This window comes from Zonotrichia albicollis, chromosome 4, assembly GCF_047830755.1.
Source record: "Zonotrichia albicollis isolate bZonAlb1 chromosome 4, bZonAlb1.hap1, whole genome shotgun sequence".
Taxonomy (NCBI): Eukaryota; Metazoa; Chordata; class Aves; order Passeriformes; family Passerellidae; genus Zonotrichia; species Zonotrichia albicollis.
This window is the reverse complement of record NC_133822.1, coordinates 69,069,815-69,084,511: the sequence shown is the minus strand read 5'-3', so window position 1 is coordinate 69,084,511 and position 14,697 is coordinate 69,069,815. Positions and strand designations below refer to the sequence as shown.

Sequence of the window (14,697 nt, the reverse complement as noted above, 5' to 3'; positions counted from 1 at the left end):
GCACTCCTGAAAACCATCTTGTACAGCCTTTTAGTCATCCCCCTCAACATTGTGACAATGTTAGTCATGAGCTTCAACATGAGCAGGATGTTTTATCTACCTGCTTACTCACCTTCCTTTTAATACTGCTTTCTTGGTCCACTCCAGTTATGCTTCATCCTGATAGCCATGGCTTCACTGCTGGTGTGAGACTAGTTCCCTTGCTGGTCAAAAATGTTAATTTTTACAGAGACCTTTTCAATCCGAGTCATTCTTTTTTTTTTCCTGATAAGAGGTAAAAATTAGAGTTTTACTCTTTATGGTGCACTGTGTATGGAAGAAAAGAGCAGCTTTTCTCAATCAGACTCCTTGGACAGGAGGACTGCTCAAAGACAATGGGCCAGGCAGATGTGTGGGGAGGCTGGTTTGTATTTCCATGGGCAGGAGTGCTCCTGCCACAGACACACTAACAGCTTATGACTTTCAGCAGTAAATGTGACTGCAGCTATTACCTCTTGTGCAAAAAAGAAGGGTTCTCGTCCTGACAGACTTTGCCTTGTTTAACTTCTATCAGGGGCTGCATTTTTGACAGTGAGCAACTGTTCAGCTGTGTTTTTACATTTTTAAGACCCCTTCTGTTGTCCATCACAGTGGTTTTATGGTTCATAGGACTCTTGAAGGAGAACCATGCAAATTCCTGCAAACATAATGTCATTTTATGCTCCCTCCTGTTTTGTTCCTTCTATTTGCTTTAAGCCAGCAGGAGGGAAGGTGGGAGAAATATGACATTTTCTTTTATTGCATCCAAGGTTTTAAGGAATGTCATATTTTTTTCATTTAAATGATTTCTCCTTGCCAACACTACATGAGCAAACACATGAAGTAGCACAACAGCTACCATGGTGTGCTGGAGAGCACAAGGGCTCGGGAAGCTGCTTGGAGTGAAGGCAGAGAATAGTGCCAGGGGAAAACCTGTTCATGCTTTCCTTCAGATGGAGATGACATAATGATGCTCAGAAAAAAAGAGTCATTACCAGCCTTTTTATGTCATGGTTAATGCTATATTTAGTGCATAGCTATGCTGGCATGCAGAGGTCTAGGGAAGGACAAGGCTGATGGGGAGCTGTGCTGGTGGGGGTGGCAGCCCCAGGGAGCTGAGCCATGGAGGGTGCAGAGCAGGGCACTGTTATGGCAATGTCATGCAGAGGTAGAGTTGCCTGAAGGAAGGCATGAGTCATAAACCAGTTTCTCCACAACATGTAGAGATACGGTGGGGCAGAAGGCTTGTTCCTAGGGCTGTCATTTGCACCACCCCAGTGACCCTCATGGCCAGGAAGGGGACTTGCTGAGCTGCAGTAATACTTTAATGAAGTTATACTTTAATGCCATGGTAACACTAAGAGTTCTCATGACAGGAAATGTCCATGCCATAATGTGGGTGCCACAAATATACAAAGCCTCATGCCCTCTGAACAGACATCATGGGGAGAGCTCAATGACTTGGGACAGATATTTAAACTTTTCAAAAGCATTTCCCCTCTGGTATAGTTTGAGGTTTTCTTATCCCTCTGGTCTGCTCAGAGCAGTGACCCTTCCTGTCTTGGCACAGAACAGAGCTGTGTGACAGTTTTCCTTTGGGCAGGAATACAGCTCCAGAGCCCATCCCTATTCTTGCACAGCAACTGCTTCTTGCAGAAAGGCCTTTATTTGTGAAAGACTGGATCTAATTCTCAGGGATGTTTTGCATGCACAACCCTCCTAAAAGAAAATAATTTTATTCAGTACTGCATGTAGGTGGAGATGATGGAAAGGAGGGAGGGAGGGGTTCCTGCTGGCAAAAAAACATATCAAGAGTTACATACAAATTCTTACTTCTTCTGCTTGTAAGAAAGGACAAATAGGCTTCTAAAAAAACACACAGACCCTTCAGTACCTGTGTGTGACTTTGAATGTGTCCAGGAAAGTTTAGGGATAATTTGTGCCTGAGTTTTGCATGGAGAGGCAAGGTAGAGCCTATCCATGAGCAGCTGTGCTTGCAGCCTCGAGGGGAGAGCCTGCCACTGTGGAGGGAGCAGTGGTGCCCCCTAAATCCCTCCCAGCAGCAGGGACTTGTCCCCAGGAAGGGGTGCTGGTGGCACAGGGGGCAGGCCACTCACCAGAGTGCTGTCCTCATGAGGGTAGAGCTGCTGCCACCAACACAGCCCGTCTCCCATTTCTCTGATTTACCAGTCAATTTGATCAACCATTTAATTTTGTCAAAATCATTGACAGAAGAACATTAAAAGGAGAGTTATGCCACTTCTGTGCTCTATGGCTTGGGCTCATTTATTTTAATTAGCTGTAACAAATTCATGGTTAAACAAGGCTCGAGAGGGTGCTGTCTAAATGAGCTACTCATGGCATACACATGACCATTAACAAAACACTTCTCCACAGCTTGACTATGTTATCCCCCATCTAACTTGCAGCTCATTATAGCTTTAGAGATAGGAAACAGAATGTAGCACCTAATTAAAATGTGAGCCTGTGTCCACAGATGATTCAATAGAAATAAATGCATTAAGCTGGTGAGAGAAGCAGGAGAGTCATCACAATAAAAACATCTTGTTCAAACAGAGTCTAGAGAAAAGTATACCTCTATTTTAGGCACCTACATGAAGTTGGAGGCATTTGGGTCCTGATACAGCAAAACATTAAAAAAAAGCTGATAAAATGTCTGTTGTTCTCATTAAGTATTCTGAACTCTACTGTGTAATAACAATTTTTAGCCTTTCACGTTGGTTGTCATAGAAATAGCATAAGCAACCACTTATTTTGATAATAGATTTATAGTCTGTCTTCTGTTGTTTTAGTTGCTCTTTTCAAAAATTATATTGATGCATTCTTTTTGCATAAGTAGATGAGATATCTTCAACCATTGCAAGATGAATTTAATGTGTTAGGTTAAGCACTTTAGACACATGCATAGAATTTAATGAATTTTTAATACTGTTATTCTCCAAAATACATAAAAAGTATAAATAGCCAGACATGAACTTAGAATAGTACTTTCCAAAGAGAAACAAACTAATTCTGTCTGTCTCTGTTTGTCACAGGTGGGACAGTCCCCTGGTTGATCTGTTTTTCTCCAACCAGTTCCTTGAGATCACCACCGCTGTGCCATCCACTTCTGTGTATGGCTTTGGTGAACACGAGCACCCGACCTTCAAGCACAACATGGACTTTGTTACCTATGGCATGTACGCCAGGGACCAGGCACCAACGGTAATTCACTCTGCAACACTTTGTCCTAGCTTGTGTCACCAAAAGGAGGTGGCAAACATGGAATGTCACAAGCTTCGCGGGTATCATCAGTTTTAATTAAAGACAAAGCCATGAATGTTTTGAGGGAACTTTGAAACCTTTTATCAGATACTTTCTCACAGTGCAGTTTTCAGGAAAAAGTATATTGTGTGCCAAGATCCTGGTTCAGGAGAGCTTTGCATTTCATGCTTGGATCAATCCTTGTTCATCCAAACAAGCTGGACTCCAGCAGGGCTCATCAGATATTTGGCTGAACTGGAGTCAGTGGCTGAGTCTGTTTTAACTAGAAAAGTGATTCTTACTCATGCCATTTTGAAGGATTTAGCAGAGTATGAAAGGTTTAAACGGGAAAGACTAAAAAATTCCATTGTGATAAGGCAGAAAAAAACCCAAAAACTTTTCAGTCAATTTGACTTCGCACCAATTTAGATGAAAAAACCCAGCCTTTCAAAATAAGTCTCTAACTATGAATGAATTTATTTCCTTGTCTGTGCATGTGTATCTACCTGACAAAAGCTATGAAAAATACCAAAATCAAGTGATACTTCATGTGCTCTTTATGTTTCAGGCATTTGCCAACCTCTATGGAGTTCACCCTTTCTACATGTGCATAGAACCAGACGCCAATGCCCACGGTGTTCTCCTTCTGAACTCCAATGCACAAGGTAAAAAGATATAGGGATTCCCTAGATGGACTGCATATAGAAATATGATAGATTAGTAAATATAAAATACTGTTTTACTGACTGCTTTTTAATGTGATACAAACATAAGTGACTGTGTGGCTAACTAAGCTTCCAGGACGAATAGATTTTTTCAAAGATTTTTCAAATGGATTTCAGTAGAATGAATTTTTAACAAGGAATTTGGACATTTTTAGGCATTTTCAGGGAAAATACATTCTTAACTTTTTAATGAAAATATATGCAAATAGAGGGAAAGAAGAAGTTGGAAGAAATTTCCTCTGAGATTGGCATAACAAAATCAAATCTGTTTAGGTTAATCCTATATTCTGTCTTTGGAGAATAGTTTTGTGTGTTGCCATGGTCACCTTACTGCATTAATGTAGTGGTATAATTTCAGAAAAGGAGAATCTTCACTTAGTCTATAAAATCAGTTTCCCCTGGCAGACAATGGCTTTCAATAAGATTAAAATAGCATAGAGGAACCCTAAACACAAACTTGTTGATCCTTTGTATAAATATGAAACGGAGACAAATGGATCTATGCAATCTACTCTGTGTGAGTTTCTGTGATTTATTGCTGCACCATGCCAATCTGAAAGCAGAGATTGCAGAAACACTGGGCCTGCCTACCTTCAGGCTCTGTTTGCTCATCCAGTCGTACCCACAGGGTGCACAGAAGTGCCCAGGGTGCACACAGCTAGGATGAATAGGATAGGATAGGATAGAATATTTCTGTTGGAATGGACATAAAACATACTTGTAGTACAACTGCCTGAACACTTCAAGGCTGACCAAAAGCTAAACATGTTGTTAAGGCATTGTCTAAATGATCTTATACACTGACAGGCTCAAGGCATCAACGACATCTCTAGGAAGCCTGTTCCAGCATTTGCCCACCCTCAGTAAAGAAATGCCTCCTAATGCTGAGTCTCAACCTCCCCTGATGCATTCTTGACCTATTCCCATGTATAGTGCAGAGTTGGTTTGTGCTGAGGGCCTTTTTTTCCCTTTTAGATGTTACTCTGTCTCCAAACCCATCTTTGACTTTCCGCACTATTGGAGGGATCCTCGACTTCTATCTCTTCATGGGACCAACTCCTGAGAATGTGGTTCAGCAGTACACTGAGGTCAGTGGAAAAGTGCTCATGGCACATGGAGCAGTGCCTTGTAACACAGTCCTGTCAGTATCTGCTGGTATCAGTGGGTAGTGCAGGCAGAGCTTTGTCCTGATCCATTTGTACAAAGCTGCAGCTTCAGATCCAAGGGAAAGCTGGCGTGTGCTCGAGCATCTGTTAGCAGTCTGAGTGTCACAGGCAGGCTGGCTGTTCAGTGCACACTCTCCTCTCCTGCAATGTGTCAGGATGGGATGCACTAAAGGGATGCAATGATTAGAGAGATATCTGTCTAAGCTTACTCCTCTCTGGGCTGTCACAGTTTTACAGTCTTTGCTGTATGACATGACTGCATTTCGATGCTGCAGGCCAAGAAAACAAACTAGGCATAGCACAGATGGGAATGTTTGGGAACTTTACATATGCTGGATTTCAGAGATATTGAATGGACTTTGAAGTCTTCAAGCCTTTATTTGCCAGTGGAATTGCTTGCTGATTTTGGAGCCATCAGGCTGGTTTTCACTAATGAAAACCTATATAATTGCATTGGAGAGCATGGATGTATAACACTGCATTTACTGCTGTCTCACAGAGTGTAACTACTTGCTATCCAATTGCCCAATGTTTTCCAGAGGACTGAGAGTACACACGCCAATGGCTGATTTGGAAGTGTACATGCAATTCTTATTTAGTGAGGACTGTGCAGAAAAAAGTGGCAGATAATATGTTTTTTCCTGGACACCAAATGAAGCTTCAACTGGGCCTTTCTACAGAAAATTGTCACCTCAGATGCAAACTTTGTATGTAAAAAATCAGTGTCAAACCTAAAGAGTGTGGGGCAAAGCTGGAGCAAGCATGTTACTGTGAGAAGGGGAGGTCACTGTGCAGACCCTGAGGGTTCTGCCTTCCCTGAGGAAGGCTGACCAGGGTAGGGCATCCCAGAGCCAGGCACTCAGAGCTCACAGCAAGATGTGCGTGTGCTCTGCCTTTTCCTGTGCCACCCCTCAAAGGGGCCTGAGCTCTGATCTCTAGCAAACATTTTGTCTTTCTTGTCTTTTTAAAGCCTCCATATCCTATGCTTGCCTTCTTTCAAAGTGCCTATATGGGAACAGAAATACTGTGGTTTAGAGCAAGGGAAAAAGAGGATTTAACCTAGAAGGAAGGCATTTCTGGGTTCTGGTTTGGTGGAGGAAGGGATAAGACTTGCTCATGCTGCTGTTTTGGGAAGGCTGGAGCTTCTCTGGGGTGGTAAGCTCTGCTAGACCTTCCTTTTCCAAGGAGAGGTTCAGATGCTATCTCCCAGAGAGGTGGGAGGCTGGTGGTGCTCCTCCATGTCCTGGAGAAGCAGCAACTGCTCTGTTGCTTGGAGGTTTCCAGCTCCCTCTGCACATCATCCCCTCCCTTTGTCTGTCATGATTTAACCCCAGCTGGCAGCTCAGCCCCACACAGCCACTCACTCACGCCCCCCCAGTGGGGTGGGGGAGAGAATCCAAAGGGTAAAAGTGAGAAAATTCGTGGGTTGAGATAAAGGCAGTTTAATGGGTAAAGCAAAACTGTGCACACAAGCAAAGCAAAACAAAGAATTCATTCACCAGTTCCCAGCAGGAGGGTGTTGAGACACCCCCAGGTATCGGGGGAATGGCTGAACATGTGACTGTTACTGGGAAAGACAAATGCCATCACTCTGAATATCCAGCTCCCCCTTCCTCTTCCCCCAGATTTATGTGCTGAGTATGAAGGCATTTGATATGGAACATCCCTTGGGTCAGCTGGGCTCAGCTGTCCTGGCTGTGTCCCCTCCCAATTCCTTGTGTACCCCCAGCCTCCCAGCCTCCTCACTGGTGGTGTGGAGTGAGGGGCAGAGAAGGCCTTGACTCTGTGCAAGCACTGCTCAGCAAAATCAAATATATCCCTGAATTATCATCACTATTTTCAGCACAAATCCAAAACACAGCCCATTGCAGTTACTATAAAGAAAATTAACTATATCCCAGCCCAAACCAGAACACACTATCTCTGATGCCACTGCCACAGACCAGCGAGCAAGCTGGGGTTTTAACTTACACGTGGGTAATAAAACCAGGGTGGGAAAAGGGGGGAAAAAGTAAAGCAACTCTCCCCCAGGCTGGAGCTTTGATCCCCATTTCAAGGGAGTTAGTGCAGCAGTACGATGGAAATTAGAGCCACGCCTGTTCCTTTTCAAAGTCTTTTACTGGTGTTTGAAGGCAGCATTTCTGTGGCTTAGCAGGTGGTCAGCATCTGAAAATAAAATGAGAGGGTTCTCACTCTTCAGCTGATGGGTAGTGGCAGCTCACTTTCCACCCCTGTCTCTGGAAATGGAGCTGGAGCAAAGAAAACAGGGTAAAGGAGAGCAGTGGGCGTCTCCTAATGAGACATGTCACATGCCAGGACAAAAAAATCCTGTTCTGTATTCTCTGAGCTTGTGCTCAACTCTCTAGGGAATCTTAAAGAATGCATGTTAGTAATTTCAATGTGAAATAATAACTTCTTCAGTAAACATCCTGAAATTCCAAGGTCAAAAATGTTACAATTACCATATTATTAGTCTCTAGGGTAATAATTTGGCTTTTATGTACAAGATATGTGGGAAGGTGAAGGAGACAGAAAAGACTTTATTTTTCAATTGTCTTTTCTGTCACACTGAGAGGATTTTCCCTGTGCAGTCATTGCCATGCTGTAGGGAAAGAGAAGGGGTAGAAAGGAGAAGTGTGACTGATGTCTGCAAGGCGCTGCTCAGCAGCATGGCCCGGCTCTCTGAGCTGTTTGCATGGGTCTCCTCTGTGAATTGGTGTTTTGGGAGCTCCTGGCTGCTGGGGTCCCTGGAGGGACCAGGCTGCACTGCTGCAGAGCTTCTCTGTGAACCAGCACCTGCCTCCCTCCTGAGCAAGTCTGCCCCAGCCACTGCTTTTTGCAGGGACCCCTCAGTTTTTCTCTCTGGGATGGCCCCACTGGTGTGGCAGGGTGGCCAGATGCCAGCAGGTGCACAGCTGGTGAGAACAAGGGAGATGTTTCCAGAGAAAAGTGCCTTACACCTTTCTCAAGTGTTTTGTGCCATTGCCTTCAGTGCCACTTCAGTGTCTGAGCCTCCTCTCTGCCCCTGCTATGCTTGTTTCTGTGAGAGGTTTAGGAGCTTAGCTCTGCTCTGGGCTTTCATGTGGCTCCCTCAAACCAGTGAGTTAGGACAGCTTTGTAACAAAGCTCTTTATTTGGCCTCTGGAGCATGCAAGGTTTGCCCACACACCTCTCCAGGTTGTCACCAGCACCCAGGGTGACCACAGACTTGGCCAGAGCTGCTGGGTCCAGGCTATGCCAAGAGCAGGGCTCTTGGCTCTCTGTGTGGTGATCAGGGTTGATTGGAGCTGCTCTGCCAGAGTCACCAGCTTCTCTGCATCCTTGGAGTGAGGACAGGTAGCAGCAAAAGCTGTGGTGGCCCTGGATGCCAGCCTGGCCAAGGATAATCTGCTTTAAATGGGCTCCAAGAGTGAGGCAAGGTGTGAGCAGGGAGCAGAGGGTGAGTGCTGGTACCTCTGTCCCTCTGCTGTGTGCTGCAGGGAGCAGAGCTGAGCTGTAGGATGCGTCCTGCCACTGGCACTGAGTGCTGCAGCAGTGGCAGCAGCTGTGGGGTCTGTGCTGGGCATGGTCCCATGGCAAGGAGCAGCCTCCAGCTCAGTTCTTCTGCCCCCTCTGTCCCTGAGCCCAGCTGGGTGGGGTGTTACTCCTGCCACATCTGACATTGTCCTGTACAGCTCTCTCTCTATGACAGTGATCACATTTTTCTCCTGCTGCAGAAGAGATCTGGTGTGCAGAACAGTTATGTAACACGAATCTCACTTTTAATGGCAAACACCTCCATTTGCAGGAGGGTGAGAAAAAGCAGTAACAAGCTAAAGAGTCCAGGCACTGACCTGAGCCTGGCTGAGGCTCTGCAGTCCCACCTAATACCAGGCCAACATTGACAAGGCCACTGGATGGCCTTTCAGAGCAGACCAACAGTGCACAGCAGTAGTGTGTGAGCTCCATAACAAGATGCTCAGGAATGTCAGGGTTCAAAAAACAGATATTTAATAGCTCTTGAGTAAAGGCCATGAATTTGTTATCCCAAAATATCCAATAACAAGCTGTAAGTGAGCATACTGTAAGTCTCCTGGTTCTCTTTGGAGAGAAAATTGCTTGTTTGCTTCCTTCTTACAGAAGTGTGGGCTAGTTACAGGTGTAAAGGACCTCAGAGATGTCTAGTCCACTCTCCTGTTGGAGAGGTAATATGGGGAACCTGCTTGTGCATAGATCTTATCACAGATGATTCAGTGAGAATCTTGGAGCTGAATTCCCCAAGATGGAATAAACAACTGATAATTGTTTTGTGCAGAAAAAACCCCAATATTTGAAGACCTTGGCATTGAAAATCCTTAAATTGTTTATATTCCTGAGGTTGTGAGCATCTTCTTTATGCTTCAGCAGCTGCAGGGCCTTTCTTTTTGCTCTCCTAAATCAAAGCTTAGCTTCTGTTAATAGACTTTGAGTGAAGGTTGCCCTCTAACTGACTGGGTGCCCACAGCACTCAGCTGCTTGCCTTAGTCATAGCAGATGAGCTGGATACAGATATGTGGGCCATGGGAGCACCTGTGGGATTTAGCCATTGTGAATTTAGCCATACAGAAATGCTAAACCCAGTGCATTAGCCCACTCGGGTTTTACAGTTTCCTCCTATAACTCCTCTTTGAAGAAAGGGAGTTGAAGCAAATATCAAGCTTCAGAAATCATTTTGTGTGGCTAATTAGGATGTAAGATTAGCAATCTGCATTGCAGGACATCTCAGCTCCTTTGTGAGCACAGGAAAGAGAGCCTCTCTCCAGCCTCTGTGATATACAGGCACAACTCTGCAGCTCTCTCTCATCAAAGTCTTTGGTCATACTGTTAACAGAATAGGATCCTGATTTACTCTATAGAATTTATAACCTAGTACATATCATTAATGCTTATATTAATAACATTATTTCTCCAATAATCCAGCACAGGGAAAATGAGTACAGATCACCTGCTCCCTTGACACAGATTTTATCTGTTAGATATACTTGTACCACTGAACTTCATTCTTACCACAAAATGCTTCCAGGGTACCTCCTCAATACATCAGCTCTCAGGTGTCTCTGAAAAAAGTGGAAAAAAATACACATAATACTAAATTATGTACACATGCAAAAACTAACAGTGAATTTATTAAACACCAGGAGTTATTTAAGAAGCAAGTGCAGGAAGAATTCTGGAACAGAAAATAAGATATTTTGTTTTTACTGGTTCTGCACTACCATATCTTTGTGCTTTTTCCCCCCTTCATTTTGGATACTCCATATGTTTGCTGTTTGTATGTTTTCCTCCCTCAGTTCCCCTGCCATACCCAATCTACCTTTTCTGATTCTATGGGTTTCAGTTTTTCCAAGCAGGCTTTCTCTGGCTGCTGCACTTTCTGATCATTTGTATGCAGAATGCAATCTGTATGAATTAAGTAGATCCTAAATATATATCAAATCCAACTTGAGTCTTCAGGTTTGCAAAATTACATTCCTGCCTCTGCTGATCCATCTGTGAGTGGGTACCATATGTCAGTTACTTTATCAGGAAGCTTCAGGGGGATCCATTAGAAAGAGTCCACAGCATAATTAGAAAAAAGAACATTTGTTTTCCCAGCTGCCCTGTTTTCATCCTTCCTCTTCAAATGTTCTGCTGGTTTCAATTAAGCTCACCATAGATGCACCAGCCTGGTGAACCTAGAGAACTAATTGCTTTAAAAGCTTAATATCTTCCTTGCAAGGTGGATATTATTCTGTTGGTTCAGCGGTAATGCCAAACTTGTCAAGGGATGCTGTCACAAAGCACTGTGTCACTCTGTGGTCCAGAATGACACAGCACCATCCCACAGGGGTGAGCAGGTGAACCCCAGCAAACCCCAGTGCTGGGGACATGCCCTTTTGGAAAGGCTGTGACTGACACACCAGTGGCCACAGCTCCACCTCCAGCCCCCCTGCTCTCCACCTGCATGCTTGATAGGACATGGGGAAGAAGACAATCCCCATCCAACTCATGAAATGCATTGGCAATGTCCCAGGCTGTCCTCCCCAGGCAGGAGTGACCTGGGTGTCACAGGACCCAGGGCAGAGCTGCTCAGCAGGTCCCACTGCCTCTGCCCAGGCTGGTTCCCCCTCTCCCATTGCCCAGCCTGCTTGGGAAGAGGCAGCAGATGCCATGCAGACATCCTGCCAGGGCACAGGGCTCTGCATTGAGCTTCAGGATTAATATTTATCAGCCAGTTTTCCCTATTTCTCTTGTCCAAGATGAGAAGCCTGTGCACAAAGCATTTTATTTCATTAGGGAGTTCTTTTGTTTTGGTCTGTTTTTTTAACCTTGTTTGTAGAGGTCATTCTCTGCTTCCAGTAGAGAAAGCAAGGGCAAAATATGCATCTGCTTTAGGAGCACAAAATGGTGGGTTCACAAAGCTCATCCTGCAGCCTTTTCTGATCTAAAACAAGCTCTGTGCTGCCTTCTCAGATGAATTTATCCTTAACATGATGAGTGTGGATGTGCCAAGAAGAAGACCTCTTGCTCTGAGGTTTGCCATGCTGTGTTGGACAACTGGGTGCTGGCTCACAAGGTGTCTGGGAGATTGTCCTGAGCCATCCCACCCCATTCAGCTCTCCATGGAAAGCCCCAGCAGAGCTTGGAAGGTGGTCTGGGTGATCAGACGTGTCCAGAAAAAAACCTGGTGACATGTGCAAGGAGATGGGACAGCTCCAGGGTAGTTATGGCATGTCTGCCCATTGGCCTCCCCCTCCATGGTAGCACCACCTTTGCCTGTTCAGGGCCTGCCCTGGTGAGGGCACAGCAGTGTGCAGTGGAGGCTGAGTGCCTCTGTGCAGGAGCACACTGCTGAGAGCTGCTCTCACTTCTCCTGAATACCCCAGCCCCAGCTGAATTGGAGGAGAAGAAGTGTTGAGGAGGATTAGGAAAGTTAAGTCAGGTGGGACAGGACAAGCACCAGGGGTATGGGGCAACTGTGCTGATCAGCTGGTGTCCCTCCTGGAGACACCCAAAGCATTAACCTCACCACTGGTTATGGCCTCCTTATGTTTCTGCTTATGTGAAACAGCAGCACCCCAACCAGTGAAAGAATACTGGAGCCAAATTTGTAATGTTTGGCTGTGTGTTCCCAAGCATTTCTTGTTTGGAAGCAATTTACCCTGTGTGTTTGCCAGCTCAGGGGCATTAAAAGCATCCTCAGCTTTTCTCTGCCTCTCTCCCACATGTGGTTTTCTGTCTGATGCACTTTGTTCATCTGTGTACTGATGCTCTAGCTTGTGATGTATTTTAGAGCAATTTCAAGCTCAGCCTTGCTTTCCCAGGTCATACTTCCTAGAGAAAATCCCATAGGAAGGTGTACCTTCATGCAATGCCTCTCCAGAGAGCTTAGCAATGCAACAGATACAGACTGCCAGAAGTGCCTTGTTTTATTTATTTGAAGTAGATGGGGTTTAGCTGCCGATATGCAAGTTTTGTTGGTTTTCACTTTTCAGCATAATTACTTAACTATGGAGATCCACAAGGAAATAAGGGAGGAGCCATTATTTAGCCAAAGGGGGACAATAGCTGCAGCTGATTAATAAGTCATGGCTGCTTACTAGCTACTAGATTTTCATGTATTGCCTGCAAAGGTGTTAGAAATACAAATCAAAGGTTAGTTTCATTGGATTTAACTGAAGTAAGGATTTCAGGAGATGTGCCCCAGAAAACACTGGTGTGTACTAATGAGACAGAGCCAGACTTCAGCTTATTTGTGCAACAGACACCTTGTAATTGCCCACTGCTCATCCCAGGTTACCACAGCAGCGCTCACCGGGGGAAGCAGAGCAGGATGCCTTGCTTCCCTGTGCTCTCAATTGAGTTTCCTGATGCCATTTACAGATGGATTACATTCAGGCAGTGGAAATCAAATATTTATAAATCATATTTAACTCATTACCTTGTGTTTCAGTTGAGAATTTCAGGACCAAACAGTAAGTCTGGCCTTGAAGAGGGTTGTCAGTGCCTGGCAACACAAGGATGTGGGCCAGCAATAACAGTAGTCAGCCATAAGTAACTGAGTTTCACCAGATTGGTGTGTAAATATGATTAAAACTTCAGAGAGCTCCAATAAAGATCAGACTCTTGATAAGTTAGTTCAGCTGGATGGCAAGAGAAGTTTGCAAAGCTTATGTTGCTGTGTGTGTGGTTGGAGATTCTGTTGACCAAGGAGTTTGTGGACTTGTTGTGGATCAGGTGGCATGAGGCTCCACACTGGATTTCTGCTGGCATGTGCCCTGTAAGTGAGGACACATGCTGCTGTGCAGAGGCTGAGACCACGTTTGACATTAGCCTGGCTTTTATACACTGTGTCCTCCACCGGGGTGTCCTTGGAAGTGATGCTCAGTGCTGGTGTTGCTGGAGTCTCTCTGAAGGGCAAGGATCCACGAGGACAAGTGCCAAGCATGCTGTGCCAAGAGCCACTCAGAGAAAGGAATGGGTTTTTAATGGGGGTGTGATGCCTCTGCCCTGGCCTTTGCGCTTTCAGTGATCTGGAAGCCTCTCCTGGTGTTTCAGAGTAACTTCTTTCCCTCTCACCCTGGTGTTTCTGTGTTCCTCACTGCTGCTGCAGGCCATTGGACGCCCACACATGCCAGCCTACTGGGCCCTGGGATTCCAGCTCTCCCGCTGGGGCTACAACAGCCTTGATGTTCTGAAGGAAACCGTCGATCGCATGAAGCACTATGACATCCCCTATGTGAGTATGAGTCTCTCACTGTGTGTGCTAACCTTGCACTCTGAAGTGATACAATTATAGTGGAGGAAAAGTAATTATCTTACAAAGGGAATTGTAGAATGAAAGGACATTCATAATCTTCTGTAGTGGGTTTGCATGTAATATCTTCATAATGCTGAAAAGAACATTTAAAGTGGGCTGTGAACATGATGTTTAAGTGCTGCTCTTGGCTGCATTAGCAGGTGATTTTGGTGTGGATTTGCTGTTACGCAGTGTGAGGTGCTAGCATTTTAAAAACAAATAATGGAAAACAAACTTCTGATGCAGATCACTGCAAAATAGTTGCTAAACTAGGGCTTCTACATTTTCTTGTAGTCCAGTGCTAGGATTACAATTACAGTCTCTTAGGTTTCATTACATACATTAGTTGCCTTTTAGAAATACCATTGCATGCATTCTGATTTCTGTATCAGATATTTCACTTATAGACTCATAGAATACTTGGAGTTGGAGGACACCATTAAAGGCCATCTAATCCAACCCCCCTGCAATGAGCAGGAGCATCTTCAACTAAATCAGGTTGCTTAGATTCCCATCCAACTTAATATTGAATGTTTCTAGGGACTGGGCATTCACCATCTACCTGTGCAACCACCTCATTGTAAAAAATTCCTTCCTTATATCTAGTCTGAATCTACCCTCCTTTAATTTGCAACCACCACCCCTTGTCCTATTGCTACAGCCTCTACAAAAAAGTCTGACTCCAACTTTCTTATAAGCTCCTCTAGGTATTTAAAGGCTTAGGTGA

General features: G+C 44.8%; 1 protein-coding gene and 1 long non-coding RNA gene across 2 annotated transcripts in view; one reads left to right on the top strand and one right to left on the bottom strand.

The window, feature by feature from the left end:
- Window positions 1–14,697, top strand: part of LOC102061823 (sucrase-isomaltase, intestinal) — a 60,060-nt gene that overhangs the window by 10,356 nt on the left and 35,007 nt on the right. Inside the window, exons 5-8 of the mRNA XM_074540024.1 lie at window positions 3,075–3,243; window positions 3,851–3,947; window positions 4,983–5,095; window positions 13,785–13,910. Coding sequence (XP_074396125.1) covers window positions 3,075–3,243; window positions 3,851–3,947; window positions 4,983–5,095; window positions 13,785–13,910 — 505 coding nt within the window. The remainder of the gene's footprint in view (window positions 1–3,074; window positions 3,244–3,850; window positions 3,948–4,982; window positions 5,096–13,784; window positions 13,911–14,697) is intronic.
- LOC113458603 (uncharacterized) lies at window positions 7,052–10,669 on the bottom strand. Its single transcript, XR_003378983.2, has 3 exons — window positions 10,506–10,669; window positions 10,199–10,248; window positions 7,052–7,339 (listed from the first exon to the last, which is right to left on the bottom strand). It is a non-coding gene; the product is annotated as an uncharacterized LOC113458603 (long non-coding RNA).